This window comes from Chionomys nivalis, chromosome 12 (genome assembly GCF_950005125.1).
Source record: "Chionomys nivalis chromosome 12, mChiNiv1.1, whole genome shotgun sequence".
NCBI classification, from domain to species: domain Eukaryota; kingdom Metazoa; phylum Chordata; class Mammalia; order Rodentia; family Cricetidae; genus Chionomys; species Chionomys nivalis.
The window spans coordinates 56,735,319-56,752,099 of NC_080097.1; the positions used below are offsets into that span (position 1 = coordinate 56,735,319).

The 16,781-nt window shown below is 42.0% G+C and overlaps 1 protein-coding gene across 1 annotated transcript; it reads left to right on the forward strand.

The window, feature by feature from the left end:
* The first annotated feature begins 2,380 nt into the window (after positions 1-2,380).
* LOC130884947 (granzyme C-like) lies at positions 2,381-5,366 on the forward strand. Its single transcript, XM_057786279.1, has 5 exons — positions 2,381-2,435; positions 3,463-3,613; positions 4,053-4,188; positions 4,352-4,612; positions 5,223-5,366. The coding sequence occupies exons 1-5, from the start codon at positions 2,381-2,383 to the stop codon at positions 5,364-5,366; spliced, it is 747 nt and encodes a 248-aa protein (XP_057642262.1).
* The last annotated feature ends 11,415 nt before the right edge of the window (positions 5,367-16,781 follow it).

The following is a 16,781-nucleotide window of genomic DNA, read 5'->3' on the forward strand; positions in this document are numbered from 1 at the left end:
CAGGCTGGTCTTGAACTCACAGAGATCCGCCTGCCTCTGCCTCCCAAGTGCTGGGATTAAAGCTGTGCGCCACCACCGCCCGGCCAAACTATAAAGTTCTGAGAGAGGGAGAAATAGTCTTCCCCAAAGATGAGCCCCTCTAATGGTTATCAAATCCTAAGTGGGCAGATCTAAACTAAATATGAATTCAAGCAATAATAAACTGACTCTGTATGCTGGATTTATATTTTCAACCGTGTATGTTGAGAGAGGGAGAGAGAGAGAGAGAGAGAGAGAGAGAGAGACAAAGAGAGAGAGAGAATGGTAACTAAAGAATAAGAGATTTTGAATCAGAAGGGAATGGAGCAACCTGAAAGGAGATAGAGTGATAATGGCTGATAGCATGCTTATGTTTTAATTTTTCAATAATTCCAAATGGTAAGCACACAAACAGTAAAATTAGAATCAAAATATCTAACCCCATCAGGAATTCACTGAGATTGGAGCTCTGTCCATCAAGTCAGTTGTATTTAGCAAATCCATTTGTTTTTCTAAAGCAATGTCAAATATCCCACAAACTTTGTGTTGTCCTCATTCACTATTTTGTTTGTTTGCTCTTTTTTTTTCTATCCCGAAACAGGGTTTCTATGTGTGGCCTTGTGCATCCTGGAACTCACTATGTGGAGCAGGTTGGCCTTGAACTCACAGAGATGTGTCTGCCTCTTCTGCCGAGTGCTGGCTTTAAAGGGTTTGCCAACACTGCTCTCCTTTTTCTAGGATGATATCACCCTAAAGTAAATACTACTACTTAGCTGTGTTCACTTTAGTTATTCGATATCACTAAATTTGAGCATCCTCCATAGTTTTTAAAGATTCCCTCTACGTGGGTACCATATAATTAAGATTATTATATTCTTTAAGGATTTTATTGCATACCTGTATGTGCAGATAATGTATCATTTACACATGGTTTCTTTTCAGGGAGGAATTATCAATTTTTATTATAGCTTGTAGAGTAATGTGTATACCAAAACAGTTGTCCCTTCATTGTGGCCGAAAACTGACACAGAGTTCCAACCCATGGACTGGATGATTAATTTAGATCCAATTAATATCCGGATTGCAGTTCACAACTAGAACAAGAAAGCATTTATGTACCAAGTATGAAAGGAGAAAATTAAAAAATCTCTGAAAAAGCTGTGGAGATACAACAGAACCCAGGGTGCTCTGGGGTTGTTCTGGATGTGTGTGCTTAAACACACATACACACACACACACACGCATGCACACACTCACGCATGCAGGCACGCACACACATGGACATGCGCATATGAGCACAACACACACACACACACACACACACACACACACACACACACACACCTCTGTTCCTAGGGCAAGGCCAGCCTGTCTCAACTCCACACAGCTCTCCCCATCACATGCCCTAAGCTCAGATCCTCAACTCTCTACAGTCGTTATCAGCCTCTTCAAGAGCTGGATGCCTGTCTGTCTCACTCCTGGATCTAGTCCACTAAACAACCACTCAAGACTAATCAACCTTCTTGTTTATCTATTAAAGATCCAAATCAACACTCTAAGAAATCAGCTAAAGTCCTCAGCAGGGAAGCCTGTGCTGATCTAATCTTACTGAGCTCTTGAGAGATGAATGCCAATACAAAGTAAACAGGTAACCAACACGTTTTTGTGATGTGTTAGTGTACTTAATTATACAAGGCAGTAGACACGATCATTGGTTACTAGGTTTCCCTTGCTTTAGGAATTTCTCTGTGACATCCTGGCAGTTTAGGACAGTCAGAGTGTGTGAAGATTAATTCATCAGACTATTCCAACAGATGGTTCCTCAGTATGATGAGAAGTCTCAGAGGTTAATAAGATGTACTGAAACTCTGCCTTGCCAAATATGGTGCAGCATCAGCTTTTAATAAGTACTGTATAACTGTGTCTGTGTATAAATAGTGCTATAGCTATTTTGTGGTAAATTGTGTGTAGCCATTATTTTTTTAAAAGAAAAGAAAAGGGAGAAAGAAAAAAACCAAAGAAACTAAAAAAAGATCTTACTGCAATGGAAAAAAAATGTAAGAGGTAAGAAAAGCCACACTCTTGTCTCAGACAGAGTAGACTTCCTGGGGTCTCAGGCCCTCCTCAACCACAACCTTAACACCCTCTTTTCCTGGTCTTTATACAGGATTAGCTCAGAGGTTGTCATAGGTGACAGTGACATTTTTACCCAAATCAGGAAACTGCCTTAGCTAAAAAGCCAATCAGAGCAGAGGTGCACAGGTTTAAAATGCCTGTGAGGTCACTGAGCGCTCACCTCCTTCGTCCTTCTAGGACTGTGTCAACTCTGCCGTCCCCAAACCTGAGCAGCCTTCCTGGGGAGATGGCAGTTGTCTTGATTCTCCAGACCTTTCTTCTGACACTTGGAGCTAGTGCAGGTGAGTGAACACCCCTGTCCCAGAGATGACATCCCATAATACCTCTGTGGAGTCTGTGCCCAGCTCTAGTCAGGAACTTCCTGCACTGAACCAGGAGCTTCCTGAACCTCAAGCCTGTCACTGGCTAGATCCTCAACAAGGTCAGAAAAAGAGCAGTGTCCTCAGAGGACACGGTGGGCACTAGCTTCTCCCTGCTCTTTGTGTCCCATAGAGAGTGGATCATTCCTAAAATGAGATAAAGCAGAGAATGCAAAGTTACTAAATGTACACCAATAACTCTAACCGAGCCCAGACTCAGGGTAGCTTTTATGACCAGTCCACAATGACATAAGACCACCAGCTGAAGAATATTAGCAGTATTTATTAATCTCCACCCTCAGGCTATTAAATCTAGAGGCCCAGGGTGACAAGATGCCTGTGCTGTACACTCCATTACCTTTGCCATCTAGTTTTGCTTGGCCCTCCACTTCTTTCTGCAGGTTCCCACCTACTGCCATTATACCAGCTGAATCCTACAATATCCTCTAGGCTCTGATTCCCTTGAGCTCTGAGCCACCATCCCTCCACCTAAGTAAAAATCATTCTTCCATGCAGCTAATTCATTTACTGAGAACCTAGGATATGATGAGCACCAGAACAGGAGAACTTTAGAAAATCCCTCTCTAAAGACCTTGGGATAAAAGTTGATGAAATTAGCAGAAATCAAGACAGGAGAGGTGTCAGGAGACCCATTACCCGAGAAAGACTAACATGAGCCATTCAGGATGCCCTTGGTCTCTAGCATCATGAAGAAAGAAATTTGTCCCTCCATGTATTTGTAAAGCAGGGGCTGTAGGACAAGTCCTACCCACCCCTTCTCAGACATGGCACTGAGGCTTCAGCCTCAGCAAAGATCAATCTATGTGCAAGGAATTCTGTCCACAACAGTCTTGGGGAACTGTAGATCTCACCCCATCACCCTCCCTAGATCTTCCCTCCTACCTCATCTGCTGCTCCCAGACACCCCATATTCTGCCTTTTCTTTCAGAGGAGATCATTGGGGGCCATGAGGTCAAGCCCCACTCCCGCCCCTACATGGCATTTATTACATCTGTGAATGATGATGGCAGAAGTTATAGATGCGGAGGCTTCCTGGTAAAAGACAACTTTGTGCTGACAGCTGCTCACTGCATGCGAAGGTGAGGAGAAGGAGTTATGCTTCCCCAAGACTAGTTTCCATCTCCTACTCGTGGATGCTCCTCTGAGAGCTCACTGCAGGACAGGGCTGTGACAATGGAAGTCTGTCATCAGGAAAACTCTGAGGTCAAAGGGTGAGAGTTCAGAGGCAGCTGCACAGTTGAGTTGAAAGCAAATACACTGGTCAGACTACAGAAGTGGCTGAGGTTGAAAGTGCACATTAAGAGTCAATGCAAACTTTGGAGTATTACCTGGAAACAAGAGCAAGTTCCCAGGAGTCTAATGTTCTTGTAAAGGAAGAGCAGTGGTTCACACCCTGAGACCCTTCTGTCTCCTCAGTCCCCTCAGCTAGAGCCCCACCCTGCCCACCCAGCCTGTTATAGCTCCTGCCCTGTGTCCCCTCTCACTCCACATCTCCCATCTGCACTCTGCTCTCTGCAGCTCAATGAGAGTCACTCTAGGAGCCCACGACATCAGCTTCCCGGAGGGGACCCAGCAGATCATCCCTGTGGCTAAAGCCTTCCCACACCCAGACTACAATTTTAAGGATGACTCCAGTGACATCATGCTCTTAAAGGTGAGAACTGGGAGCACAGCTCTCTGTGCTCTGCTTGCTGCAGAAATTGCCCCTCCCCCCTCCTCTCATTCTGTTCTTTTTATTCCTGACATCCTGGCTTTCATTGGGTCCCAGGAACCCAGTCTCTTGGCTGAACTGCTCTCTCATTCTTCTTCCCCCACAGCTGGAGAGGAGGGCAAAGAGGACTGAAGCTGTGAGGACTCTCAGGCTGCCCAGGAGTAATGTCCATGTGAAGCCAGGGGACGTGTGCCATGTAGCTGGATGGGGAATGTTGGCTCCTAAGGGTAAACTCCCAGATACATTGCAAGAGGTAGAGCTGACAGTCCAGAAGGATCAGGAGTGTGAATCCCGCTTTCGTCGTCGTTACAACAAAGCTACTGCGATCTGTGTGGGGGACCCAAAGATCAAGCGAGCTTCCTTTTTGGTGAGTTAGATTGTCCTCTCTGGGTTACATGGGAGAAAAAAGCAATCTGGAACCTAGGGACCAAAATCAAGGGACTCTTTTCCCCATTGGCCATTATCTAATTCCCTGGGAACACCAGTCTCAGTAACTAACTCGAGCTTCAGAGCTGACAAGGAGCCTTGCAGAAGGAAGCTGGCATAGCAGGATTTGTACAGCCCTCCTGACTCCCAGGCCCAGGCTTTAGAAAGCAGAGCTCCCTCTGTGTATCATCATCATAAACAGGGGTCTCCTCAGAGCAGGCACCCACATTTGTCAATGGACTGGTCCTCCATGCTCACATCAGGCTCACTCACCTGTCCCTATGTTCTTAAGCAATAGGCTGGAGCTGAAGGTCCTATACACCTTCATAGGGAGTGAATCACTGTGGAGAAAGGGTGGAGGCCGGACTCAGGAGGGAGGTGAAGCCCTAATTCTGTCCACAATCAGAATGGGAACCCCAGGAACCCAGGCCTTCCCTCCATTTTTCTCAACACACATTTCATACACCTTGGAGAGGAGCCTTGACATGAGAGGGAGGCGGGGACTAGGCTGAACAACAGCTCAGTCCTCTCTGACCCTTCTCCATTCACAGGGGGATTCTGGAGGGCCTCTCGTGTGTAAAAACAGAGCTGCAGGCATTGTGTCCTTGGTCTGCACTGATGGTTCAGCACCAGGAACGTTCACCAGAGTGTCAAGTTTCCTATCCTGGATAAAGATAACGATAAAACATAGCTAACTACAGAGCAAAGCAGACCCCTCCCTACACATGAGTCCAGGACTCTTCTGGGACACCAGCAAATCAATAAACATCACTTTGCAGAATTCAAAGACTGGCTTCCTGCTCATTCACAGGAACCAACTCTTTACTTAGCAAACCAAAGTCCTACTTTTCTTCTCTGCTCACTCCAACACCATACACGTCCTCGCCCCAAATCTCAGGCATGGCCATTGCACACCGTGTTTGTACCAGTCTCACTCTGCAGTGCCCGCCCTCTGACAGGCCAAAAGTTGGGCATGGGTGTCTCTTTTCGTGGGGCTCAGCAAGAACATTTGTCCACCTCTGTGTCATATGGAAGAAAGGAGAGGAAAAGCACCATTGGACATGAAGATATGAAGACAGAGCTGAGGTCACTGTCAATGGTCCTTCCCGGATAGGGTATCTCTGTCCCACAGTTTCATCATTAAAGTGACAGCAATTTCAGAAAGGTCTGTTTAACATCTTGATTCATTTTGGCATCATCTTCTGGAAACAGGACCAAGCTGCCTCCAGCCCTCCCCCCCTTTTTTATGCTGGATCCTATGAGTTATCAGCTTCTATGCTTTAAAGTCCAAGCTAATCTGAGCACGTCCCTACCTCTTATCCCCCTACCTAGGACACCCAGAACCACATGTGATCCCATTCATTAGATTTTCAGACCTGTGGTGTCAGCCTAAATCATGGCCTGGCAGGGAGGGGGCTCACAAATATTCAGGCCAGAAATGCCATCATAGAGGTTCCATGCAGGTATCCCACCTCCCACATGCTCAGATCTAGAGAAGCTCTTCACAGTCAGCTCACTCAAACCCCAACCTTCCCATGTGCTCAGCATCCTTAGCAGCAGCATCTCTCAGCAGCATGAGCTCCTCTGACCTTGTTCATCTCAATCATTGCCAGCTTCTAGGCTATGGTGCCCTGCTGTCATTTGGTCGATGTCAGTATTTGACATCCCCAAGGCAAAAGAACTAAAAATCTCTACCTTTTCATATGTCAACATTGAAGTGTATGAACTTTGAAAATGGCCTTAAGAAGTTAGCTTCTATGGGAAGCTATTCAGAAAATCTACATCCACCCCACCAGGAGTTGGCAATAACTAGAGAACAGCCCAACTAAGACAGCCTCCTTGTATTTATTTGCAAGGTAGCAGATAACAGAATCAGTATGCATATTTAAATCCTTTGAGATGCACATATACAGAAACATAATTCAGAAACAGAACTAAATATGAATCAGGAGGCCGTGAAATAAAGAGAAATGAAAAAAGGTGTGGAGAAGTTCCTGTGATGTTTCAACATTCTTGGTTACTGCTGCATCCATAATTCCTATGTCTACCTGGGCTTCTCATTGTTAGGAAGTTCTTGGCATGAGACTGTAGCAAGAATGTGTGGCTCTTTCTTAAATAAAAGTCTCCCTATGTTGGACTCACATTGTTTAAAAAAAAAACACCAAGCTTCTAGGCATGAATGCTCTTGCCTTAATACAGCACTGGGGAGGCAGATGTCTTACTCCAAGTCTATAAGAGAGAGACTCTGTTTCAAACAAACAAATAAGAATTCTTAAATTAACTTAAATAATCATAAAAATTCAAAGCAGCCTTGGCTCAGGGTCCTGTCCTGTCAGACATTTAAGAGATAACATGAGTGGTAGATACTGCTTAATGCCTGCTTATCCCAAACAGACAGAGCGTCACATTCTTCTGGGAGATGGAATAAAATCTCCTTTTGTATCAGGCATCTTTCAAAGACAAGCTTTTATTTAGGAAGAAATGTAGGTGGCACACATTTTCTGACAGAGAACAGGAAAATAAACCCTGCCCAGGACACAGACTAAGGATCCAGCTCCTTTGGAGACAACAAATACAAAGAAGAGTGCACAATCAAAGAAAAATGCATGTTAAATATCATATGGTCACATGCGTATTCAGCTTAGATGTCCTATTTACATTGAGGAGAAGGTCTATGGCTTAAAATAATGTTGAAAACCATTATTGTTTATGTTTTAGAGAGGAGATAAAATAGTTTTCTACCAAAAGGTAGTAACTAACCCGACAAACAGCATCAAAGATATTGGGATGGAGGCTGAATTGAGCCTAGGATTCTTTGAGCAAATGACCTCAATGATAGCTAACCTGTGGTCAGTAATTTTCTGCTATTTCACACAAAGATGAGCCCATGCTTAGACTCCCTCTGGCGAGAAACTCCAGGGCTCCTCCCACTACTGCATGGTGAAGGTGTCAAAGCCACCTTGCTTTGCTCCCTTGAGCACATATTAAGGTGGATTCAGAGGCTGTAAATATCTTAAATACAAACTGCTTCAGATTCCTCTCGTCTGTGGATGTGTCCCATGCCACCTTCCTTTGGTGGTTTTTAGTGACTATGTCCCTGTTAGGCTCATGTATTTGAGCACCTGGTTCCCAGTTGATGCTGCTTCTTGGGGATATTAAAAAAATATGGCCTTGGTGTAGCAATTCCATTGCTGTGGCAGGCTTTGACTCACACCATTCCCAGTTCTCTCTTTCTCTCTCTACTATGGTTCTCTCTCTCTCTCTGTCTCTCTCTGTCTCTCTCTCTCTGTCTCTCTCTCTCTCTGTGTGTGTGTGGGCACACGCATGTGTCTATGTGTGTGTAACTGTATTGTATGGTTCTTGAGAATGCTGTTCTCATCCTGTGCAATTTCAATATTTGTGTGCTCTTCCAGTTGTTAACCATGCCTGACTTCAGTGTGATGCTTCCAGTGTTTTATCTTCCAAGTGAAGACAGTCAAACTGGCACCATCATATTTTCATGGAGATGTAGCAAACCAACAGAGGTTATCAGTAATATATTAAACTACATTGTTAAATGAGTTTTTAATGGTATTTGGAAAACTAGTAAGAATTTCTTTTTGATTGTCAAGAACACACACACCAGAACCTTGCCTCACACACCACAACCCAGCTACCATTCTTTTTTTTATTTTTATTTTTTTATTCTTTTTTTAATTAAAATTTCCACCTGCTCCCTGTTTCCCATTTCCCTCCCCCTCCTCCCACATATTGCCCCCCTACTCCCCTCCCCCATCCCCACTCCTCTTCTCCTCCCCCCAGTCCATATCCCCTCCCTCTCGAGTCTGAAGAGCAGTCCAAATTCCCTGCCTTGCGGGAAGACTAAGGTCCTCCCACTTCTATCTAGGTCCAGGAAGGTGAGCATCCAAACAGGCTAAGCTCCCACAAAGCCAGTTCATGTATTAGGATCGAAACCTAGTACCATTATCCTTGGCTTCTCATCAGCCTTCATTGTCCGCCATGCTCAGAGAGTCCAGTTTCAACCCATGCTTATTCAGTCCCAGTCCAGCTGGCCTTGGTGGGCTCCCAAAAGATCAGTTCCACTGTCACTGTGGGTGGGTGCACCCCTCGTGGTCCTGACTTCCTTGCTCATGTTCTCCCTCCTTCTGCTCCTCATTTGGACCTTAAGACCTCAGACCGTTGCTCCAAATTGGGTCTCTGTCTCTCTCTCGATCCATCGCCAGATGAAGGTTCCGAAAGTTCCCAGTTTTAGTCCGGCAATCTTGTCTACTTCCCCTATCCAGGCGGATGCCTATACGTTTTTCTTTGAGTTCATTTTCTTATTTAGCTTCTCTAGGATCACAAATTATATGCTCAATGTCCTTTATTTATGGCTAGAATCCAATTATGAGTGAGTACATCCTATGTTCCTCTTTTTGGGTCTGGGATACCTCACTCAGGATAGTGTTTTCTATTTCAATACATTTGCATGCAAAATTCGAGAAGTCATTGTTTTTTACCGCTGAGTAGTACTCTAATATGTATATATTCCACACTTTCTTCATCCATTCCTCCATTGAAGGGCATCTAGGTTGTTTCCAGGTTCGGGCTATTACAAACAATGCTGCTATGAACATAGTTGAACAGATACTTTTGTCATATGATAGGGCATCTCTTGGGTATATTCCCAAGAGTGGTATTACTGGATCTTGGGGTAGGTTGATCCCAAATTTCCTGAGAAATCGCCACACTGATTTCCAAAGTGGTTGCACAAGTTTGCATTCCCACCAGCAATGGATGAGTGTTCCCCTTACTCCACAACCTCTCCAGCAAAGGCTATCATTGGTGTTTTTGATTTTAGCCATTCTGACAGGTGTAAGATGGTATCTCAAAGTTGTTTTAATTTGCATTTCCCTTATCGCTAAGGAGGCTGAGCATGACCTTAAGTGTCTTTTGGCCATTTGAATTTCTTCTGTTGAGAATTCTCTGTTCAGTTCAGTGCACCATTTTTAAATTGGGTTAATTAGCATTTTAAAGTCTAGTTTCTTGAGTTCTTTATATATTTTGGAGATCAGACCTTTGTCTGTTGCAGGGTTGGTGAAGATCTTCTCCCAGTCAGTGGGTTGCCTTTTTGTCTTAGTGACAGTGTCCTTTGCTTTACAGAAGCTTCTCAGTTTCAGGAGGTCCCATTTATTCAATGTTGTCCTTAATGTCTGTGCTGCTGGGGATATACGTAAAGTGATCTCCTGTACCCATAGGTTGTAGAGTACTTCCCACTTTTTCTTCTATAAGGTTCAGTGTGTTCGGACTGATATTGAGGTCTTTAATCCATTTGGACTTGAGTTTTGTGCATGGCGATAGATATGGATCTATTTTCATTCTTCTACAGGTTGACAACCAGTTCTGCCAGCACCATTTGTTGAAGATGCTCTTTTTTTTCCATTGAATACTTTTAGCTCCTTTATCAAAAATCAGGTGTTCATATGTTTGTGGGTTAAAATCAGGGTCTTTTACTTGGTTCCGTTGATCGACTTCTCTGTTTTTATGCCAATACCAAGCTGTTTTCAATACTGAAGCTCTATAATAGAGTTTGAAGTCAGGGATGGTAATGCCTCCAGATGATCCTTTATTATATAAGATTGTTTTGGCTATCCTGGGTTTTTTTGTTTTTCCATATAAAGTTGATTATTGTCCTCTCAAGATCTGTGACGAATTTTGAAGGGATTTTAATGGGGATTGCATTGAATCTATAAATTGCCCATGGTAGAATTGCCATTTTTACTATGTTGATCCTCCCAATCCAAGAGCAAGGGAGATCCTTCCATTTTCTGGTATCCTCCTCAATTTCTTTCTTCAAAGACTTAAAGTTCTTGTCAAATAGATCCTTCACTTCCTTGGTTAGAGTTACCCCAAGATATTTTATGCTATTTGTGGCTATTGTGAAGGGTGATGCTTCTCTGATTTCCCTCTCTGCTTCCTTATCCTTTGTGTATAGGAGGGCAACTGATTTTTTGGAATTGATCTTGTATCCTGCCACACTACTAAAGGTGTTTATCAGCTGTAGGAGTTCTTTGCTGGAGTTTTTGGGGTCGCTTATATACACTATCATATCGTCTGCAAATAATGAATTTGAATCCCTTTGATCCCCTTATGTTGTCTTATTGCTATCGCTAGAATTTCAAGCACTATATTAAAGAGGTATGGAGAAAGTGGACAGTCTTGTCGTGTTACTGATTTTAGTGGAATAGCTTTGAGTTTCTCTCCATTTAATTTGATGTCAGCTGTTGGCTTGCTATAAATAGCTTTTATTATAGTTAGGTACGACCCTTGTATCCCTAATCTCTCTAAGACCTTTATCATAAAGGGATGTTGAATTTTGTCAAATGCTTTTTCAGCATCTAATGAAATGATCATATGGTTTTTTTCTTTCAGTTTATTTATATGATGGATTACATTGATAGATTTTTGTATGTTGAACCAGCCCTGCATCTCTGGGATGAAGCCTACTTGATCATAATGGATAATTTTTCTAATGTGTTCTTGGATTCAGTTTGCCAGTATTTTATTGAGGATTTTCGCATCGATGTTCATGAGTGAGATTGGCCTGTAGTTCTCTTTCTTGGTTGTGTCTTTGTGTGGTTTTGGTATCAGAGTAACTGCAGCTTCATAAAAGGAATTTGGCAATGACTTCTCTGTTTCTATATTGTGAAATACATTAAGGAGTATAGGTATTAGGTCTTCTTGGAAGCTCTGGTAGAATTCTGCTTTGAAGCCTTCTGGACCTGGGCTTTTTTTGGTAGGGAGGTTTTTTTATAACAACTTCTAATTCTTCACGACTAACAGTTCTATTTAGATTGTTCACCTGTTCCTGGTTTAACTTTGGTATATGGGACTTATCTAAAAAAGTGTCCATTTCTTTTACATTTTCCAATTTTGTGGCATACAGGCTTTTGTAGTACGATCTAATGATTCTCTGAATTTCCTCTGTGTCTGTGGTTATGTCTCCCTTTTCGTTTCTGATTTTGTTAATTTGCGTATTCTCTCTCCACCATTTGATTAGTTTGGATAGGGGTTTATCAATCTTGTTGATTTTCTCCAAGAACCAGCTTTTTGTTTCATTGATTCTTTGGATTGTTTTCTGTGTTTCTATTTTGTTGATTTCAGCCCTCAGTTTGATTATTTCCAGTCTTCTACTTCTCCTAGGTGAGTCTGCTTCTTTTTTTCTAGAGCTTTCAGGTGGGCTATTAAGTCTCCAATGTGTGCTTTCTCTGTTTTCTTTAAGTGGGCACTTAGTGCTATGAACTTTCCTCTTGGCCCTGCTTTCATAGTGTCCCATAGGTTTGAGTATGTTGAGTCTTCGTTTTCATTGAATTCAAGAAAGACTTTAATTTCTTTCTTTATTTCTTCCTTGATCCAGGTGTGGTTCAGTAGTTGACTGTCAAGTTTCCATGAGTTCGTAGGCTTTCTGGGGGTAGCATTGTTGTTGAATTCTAACTTTAATCCATGGTGATCTGATAAGACACAGGTGGTTACTAATATTTTTTTGTAACTGTGGATGTTTGCTTTGTTACCGAGTATGTGGTCAGTTTTCGAGAAGGTTCCATGATCTGCAGAGAAGAAGGTATATTTGGGTGGAATGTTATAGAGATGTCTGATGTCTGTTAAGTCCATTTGATTCATTACCTCCCTTAATCCTTTTATTTCTCTGTTAGGTTTCTGTCTGATTGACCTGTCCATTAGTGAGAGAGGAGTGTTGAAATCTCCTAATATTAGTGTCTGTGGTTTGATGACTGCGTTGAGTTTTAGTAATGTTTCTTTTACATACGTGGGTACTTTTATATTAGGGGCATAGATATTCAGGATTGAGACTTCATCCTGATGAATTGTTCCTGTTATGAGTAAAAAATGTCCCTCTCCATCTCTTCTGATTGATTTTAGTTTGAAGTCAACTTTGTTAGAAATTAGTATGGCCATACCTGCTTGTTTCTTAGGTCTGTTTGCTTGATAAACCTTTTCCCAGCCCTTTACTCTAAGTAGATGTCTGTCTTTGTGGTTGAGTTGTGTTTCTTGTAAACAGCAGAATGTTGGATCCTGTTTTTGTATCCAATCTCTTAGCCTGTGCCTCTTTATAGGTGAGTTGAATCCATTGATATTAAGTGATATTAATGACCAGTGGTTGATAACTCCGGTCATTTTTTCTTTCTGTCTTTCTTTTTTTTGGTAGTAGAGTTTGCGTGTTTCCCTTCTTCAAGTTGTGCCGGTGAAAGGTCATTAGATGTCTGAGTTATTGTGGGCATTGTTGGACTCCTTGGGTTGTGATTTTCCTTCAATTACTTTCTGTAAGGCTGGATTTGTGGCTACGTATTGTTTAAATTTGTTTTTATCGTGAAAAATTTTGTTTTCTCCATTTATAGTGAACGAAAGCTTGGCTGGGTATAGTAGTCTGGGCTTGCATCCATGGTCTCTTAGTTTCTGCAGTACATCTATCCAGGACCTTCTGGCTTTCATGGTTTCCATAGAGAAGTCAGGTGTAAGTCTGATAGGTTTACCTTTATAGGTAACTTGACCTTTTTCCTTTGCAGCTCTTAATATATTTTCTTTATTCTGTATGTTTTGTGTTTTGCTTATTATATGACGAGGAGATTTTTTTTTTTTTGATCCAATCTATTCGGTGTTCTGTATGCTTCTTGGACCTTCAAAGGAATATCTTTCAAAGGGAAAGTTTTCTTCTATAATTTTATTAAATATATTTTCTGGTCCATTGAGCTGTGCTTTTTCTCCTTCTTCTATCCCTATTATTCTTAAGTTTGGTCTTTTTATTGTGTCCCAGATTTCCTGAATGTTTTGTGATGAGAATTTGTTGGTTTTGCTGTTTTCTTTCATCAGTGTGTTTATTTTCTCTATGGTATCTTCAGTGTCTGAGATTCTTTCTTCTATCTCTTGTAATCTGTTGGTAGTACTTGTCTCTGTATTTCCTGTTCATTTATCCAAATTTTCCATCTGCATCCTTCCCTCGGTTTGTGTTTTTTTCATTACTTCCACTTCATTCTTCAAGTCTTGAACCGTTTCCCTGACCTGTTTGATTGCTTTTTCTTATTTCTCTTGGTTTTCTTGGGTATCTTTGAGAGATTTATTCATTTCCTCTACCTTTTTGTTTGTAATCTCTAATTGATTATGGCAGTTTTTCACCTCCTGTTTAAGGTCCTCTATTATTTTCATATAATTCACTTTTGAGTCAAATTCTTCTAATTCTTCTGGAATAGGGTGTACAATTCTTCTTATTTCGGGATTCCTGGATTCTGGTGATGTCATGTTGCCTTTCAGGTTGTTGGAGGAATTCTTGCATTGGCGCCGGCCCATCTCTTCCTTGCAGACAATCAGGCTGGGGGGGGGCATGTGTAGGAAAGAAAGCCCTGCAGCAGGAGCTGGGGGAGGGGGGTTTGTGCTCTCTTCTGGGACAGTCCGCCCCTGGATAGCACACACTCACCCGTCCAGATGGAACTCCTCAACACCTACACAGGGACACCTGGAAGCCCAATGAGCCAGGGACCAAGGGAAGAAGGAGGCAGGCAGGGCGGGTCCAGAAGAGCACAGCAGAACCTGCAGCCCCAGCAGTAGGGGCCCGTGCTCCCTCGAGGGGACCTTGAGGCCTGCCCCCAGCTACCATTCTTACAATAGGCTCTCACTCTGCACTGCATCTGCAGCTGAGATCCTGAAACACTCAAATCTTGCTTTCTATTTTCCTTTCAATTTTCATAGTAGAAGTAATTATAGTTCTTTATCTCTTATTATTTCTAATTGCAGCATGGCTTCTATACCATGGTAGAATATAATACAACTCCAAAAAGAGAGAAGATCACTCAGCTGAAAGGGGGCAGACAGCTACTTTTTGTCAGGGAAATACAAGACTCTGTTAAGCCTTTCAGAATTTGCAAATGTTTATAAAGTTGATAACAGAGAAGGCATTACATGCAAACTGTGCTACCTAATATAGAAGCTGTCAAGGATGGTGACACAAGAACAAAGCATCTTCTCAGTAACAACAAACACTTAAAGTTTTATTTTAGGATGGTGAGGATATGGTTCAGTGGGTAAGAGCACTATCTGAACAAGAAGGAGAATCTGAGTTCAGATCCAAGCACCAACATAAAAGATGCTGAGTGCAGCTGATGCACCTGTATCCTCAGTGAAGACACAGAAAGACGGCTGATGCTTGCTGCCAGCAGCCTCAACAAAACAGTCTGTTCCAGGTTCCCCATCTCAAAGGACTAAGATGGAAAATAGTAGCGGTCCCTGACATCTTCCTCTGTACTCATAAAGACACAGGATACATACACAGACATACATGTTTACACACAAGCACCACACATTTACAAAGATAGTCACACCTGTTCTAGTTATGTTCTGTTACTCTGATAAAAACTCTGCCCCAAAGTGCTTGGCCAGGAAAGGGTTGATTTGGCTCACATGTCCCACCTGCACTCCATCACTGATGGAAGTCAGGGCAGGCAGGCTCTCAGGCAGGAGCAGAGGCAGGAACCTGGGAGGAAAGCTGCCTGCTGGTTCAGCTTGCTTTCTTACACAACCCAGGACCTCATGCCCGTGGATGGCACTACCCACAGTGGGCTATTTCCAGTTCCATCCATTAGCAACCAAAATGTACCCTACAAACATGCCCACAGTCAATCTAATGGACACAATCCTCAATTGAGGGCTCCTTTTCTGGTGTTTCTAGTTTATGTCGATTTGACAGAAAGTACCCAGCATAGCTGGTTAGATAGGCTCTGTGGTAAAAAGATAGACATGTGGTTATGTGGTTATATTTAAAATTTAAAACAAAACAAACTGTGAAAATCGTGAGTGCACTGAGAGGTGTACAAATAGTATTCCAGATCTGATATGCCCTAAGGAGTGCGGAATATTTATTAATAAACTCATTGGGTTTCACCAGATACATCCAAGAGAACAGAACAAACAAAAAAAATTTATCCAAAGAATTTTGGAGACCATAATTACTCATGTTAAATCTTATTCTTTGGGGATGGATTGCAGTGCTGATGCTAAGAACAGCCCAACCTGATATTTGCTTCCAGGTAGTAATAATGGAGCTAATGTCATTGAAGAGAAAACACCATTGAAGACGCGAAATAAATAATTTTTTTTTTTTGGTATGGGGCAGTGGAAAATATATAGAAGTGGTTTTCTTTGCCCATATTAAACCTAACTAGTACAGCTGCTGCCGATGCCCAGAGATGGTAGTTTAAAGAGACAGACCCAGCCTGACAGTGGTGGAGAAAGCTTTTAATCCCAGGTCTGGGGAGCAGAGGCAGCTGGGTCTCTGAGGTAAAGATCAGCCTGGTCTACAGAGAAAGTTCCACAACAGCCAGGGATACACAGAGAAACCCTGTCTCAAAAATACGTAAATGAATGAACAAATCAAATAAATTAAAAATGTAAATGAAAGGAAAATAAGAGGAACTTGTAAAATTAAGAGAAGACAGTGCAATTACCACATGATACTCATGATTAATGATGTGTCCTTGCAGAAGTCATCAAGAAAATTAATGAAAAAGGAAGAAGGTCTCAGTGGGAATTGTGCTGGATAAGAGGGTATGAATTGGGCAAAAATGACTAAAAAACATTGGACATATATATAAAATTGTCAAGAAAGACAAGCTAAGTTCTAAAAGGAAATTTAATGCTAAATCATTATAAACTGGGTAATCTTTCCAGTACTGAGTTTCATAAGGGACAAGGGATTTAATCATTTCCAATGCCAGGAATTCCTGAAAAGTGTTCATTGTTACTCTGATGAAATCATTTACATTTTAGAAGTAAGATGGCCTTCTGTGGACATTACCAAAACATTATTAGGTTACTTACAATGTTGTAAGCAGTATTTATGCCAGAATTTGGGAATGAAAACTCAATACAGATTGACCTTTTAGTAAATTTGACTGTTTATTTCATCGTTAACAGGAAAACCAACCTATCAATACCATGTTTTATACCAAAGTGCTCCAGGAGAAGGTGGTATTACGGTAAGCTCAATTTAATGCAAAAATTGCATTTCAATCCAGCTCAATACCGGTTTGTAAACAGTGAAATAACCTTGCTATTACATTTGACAG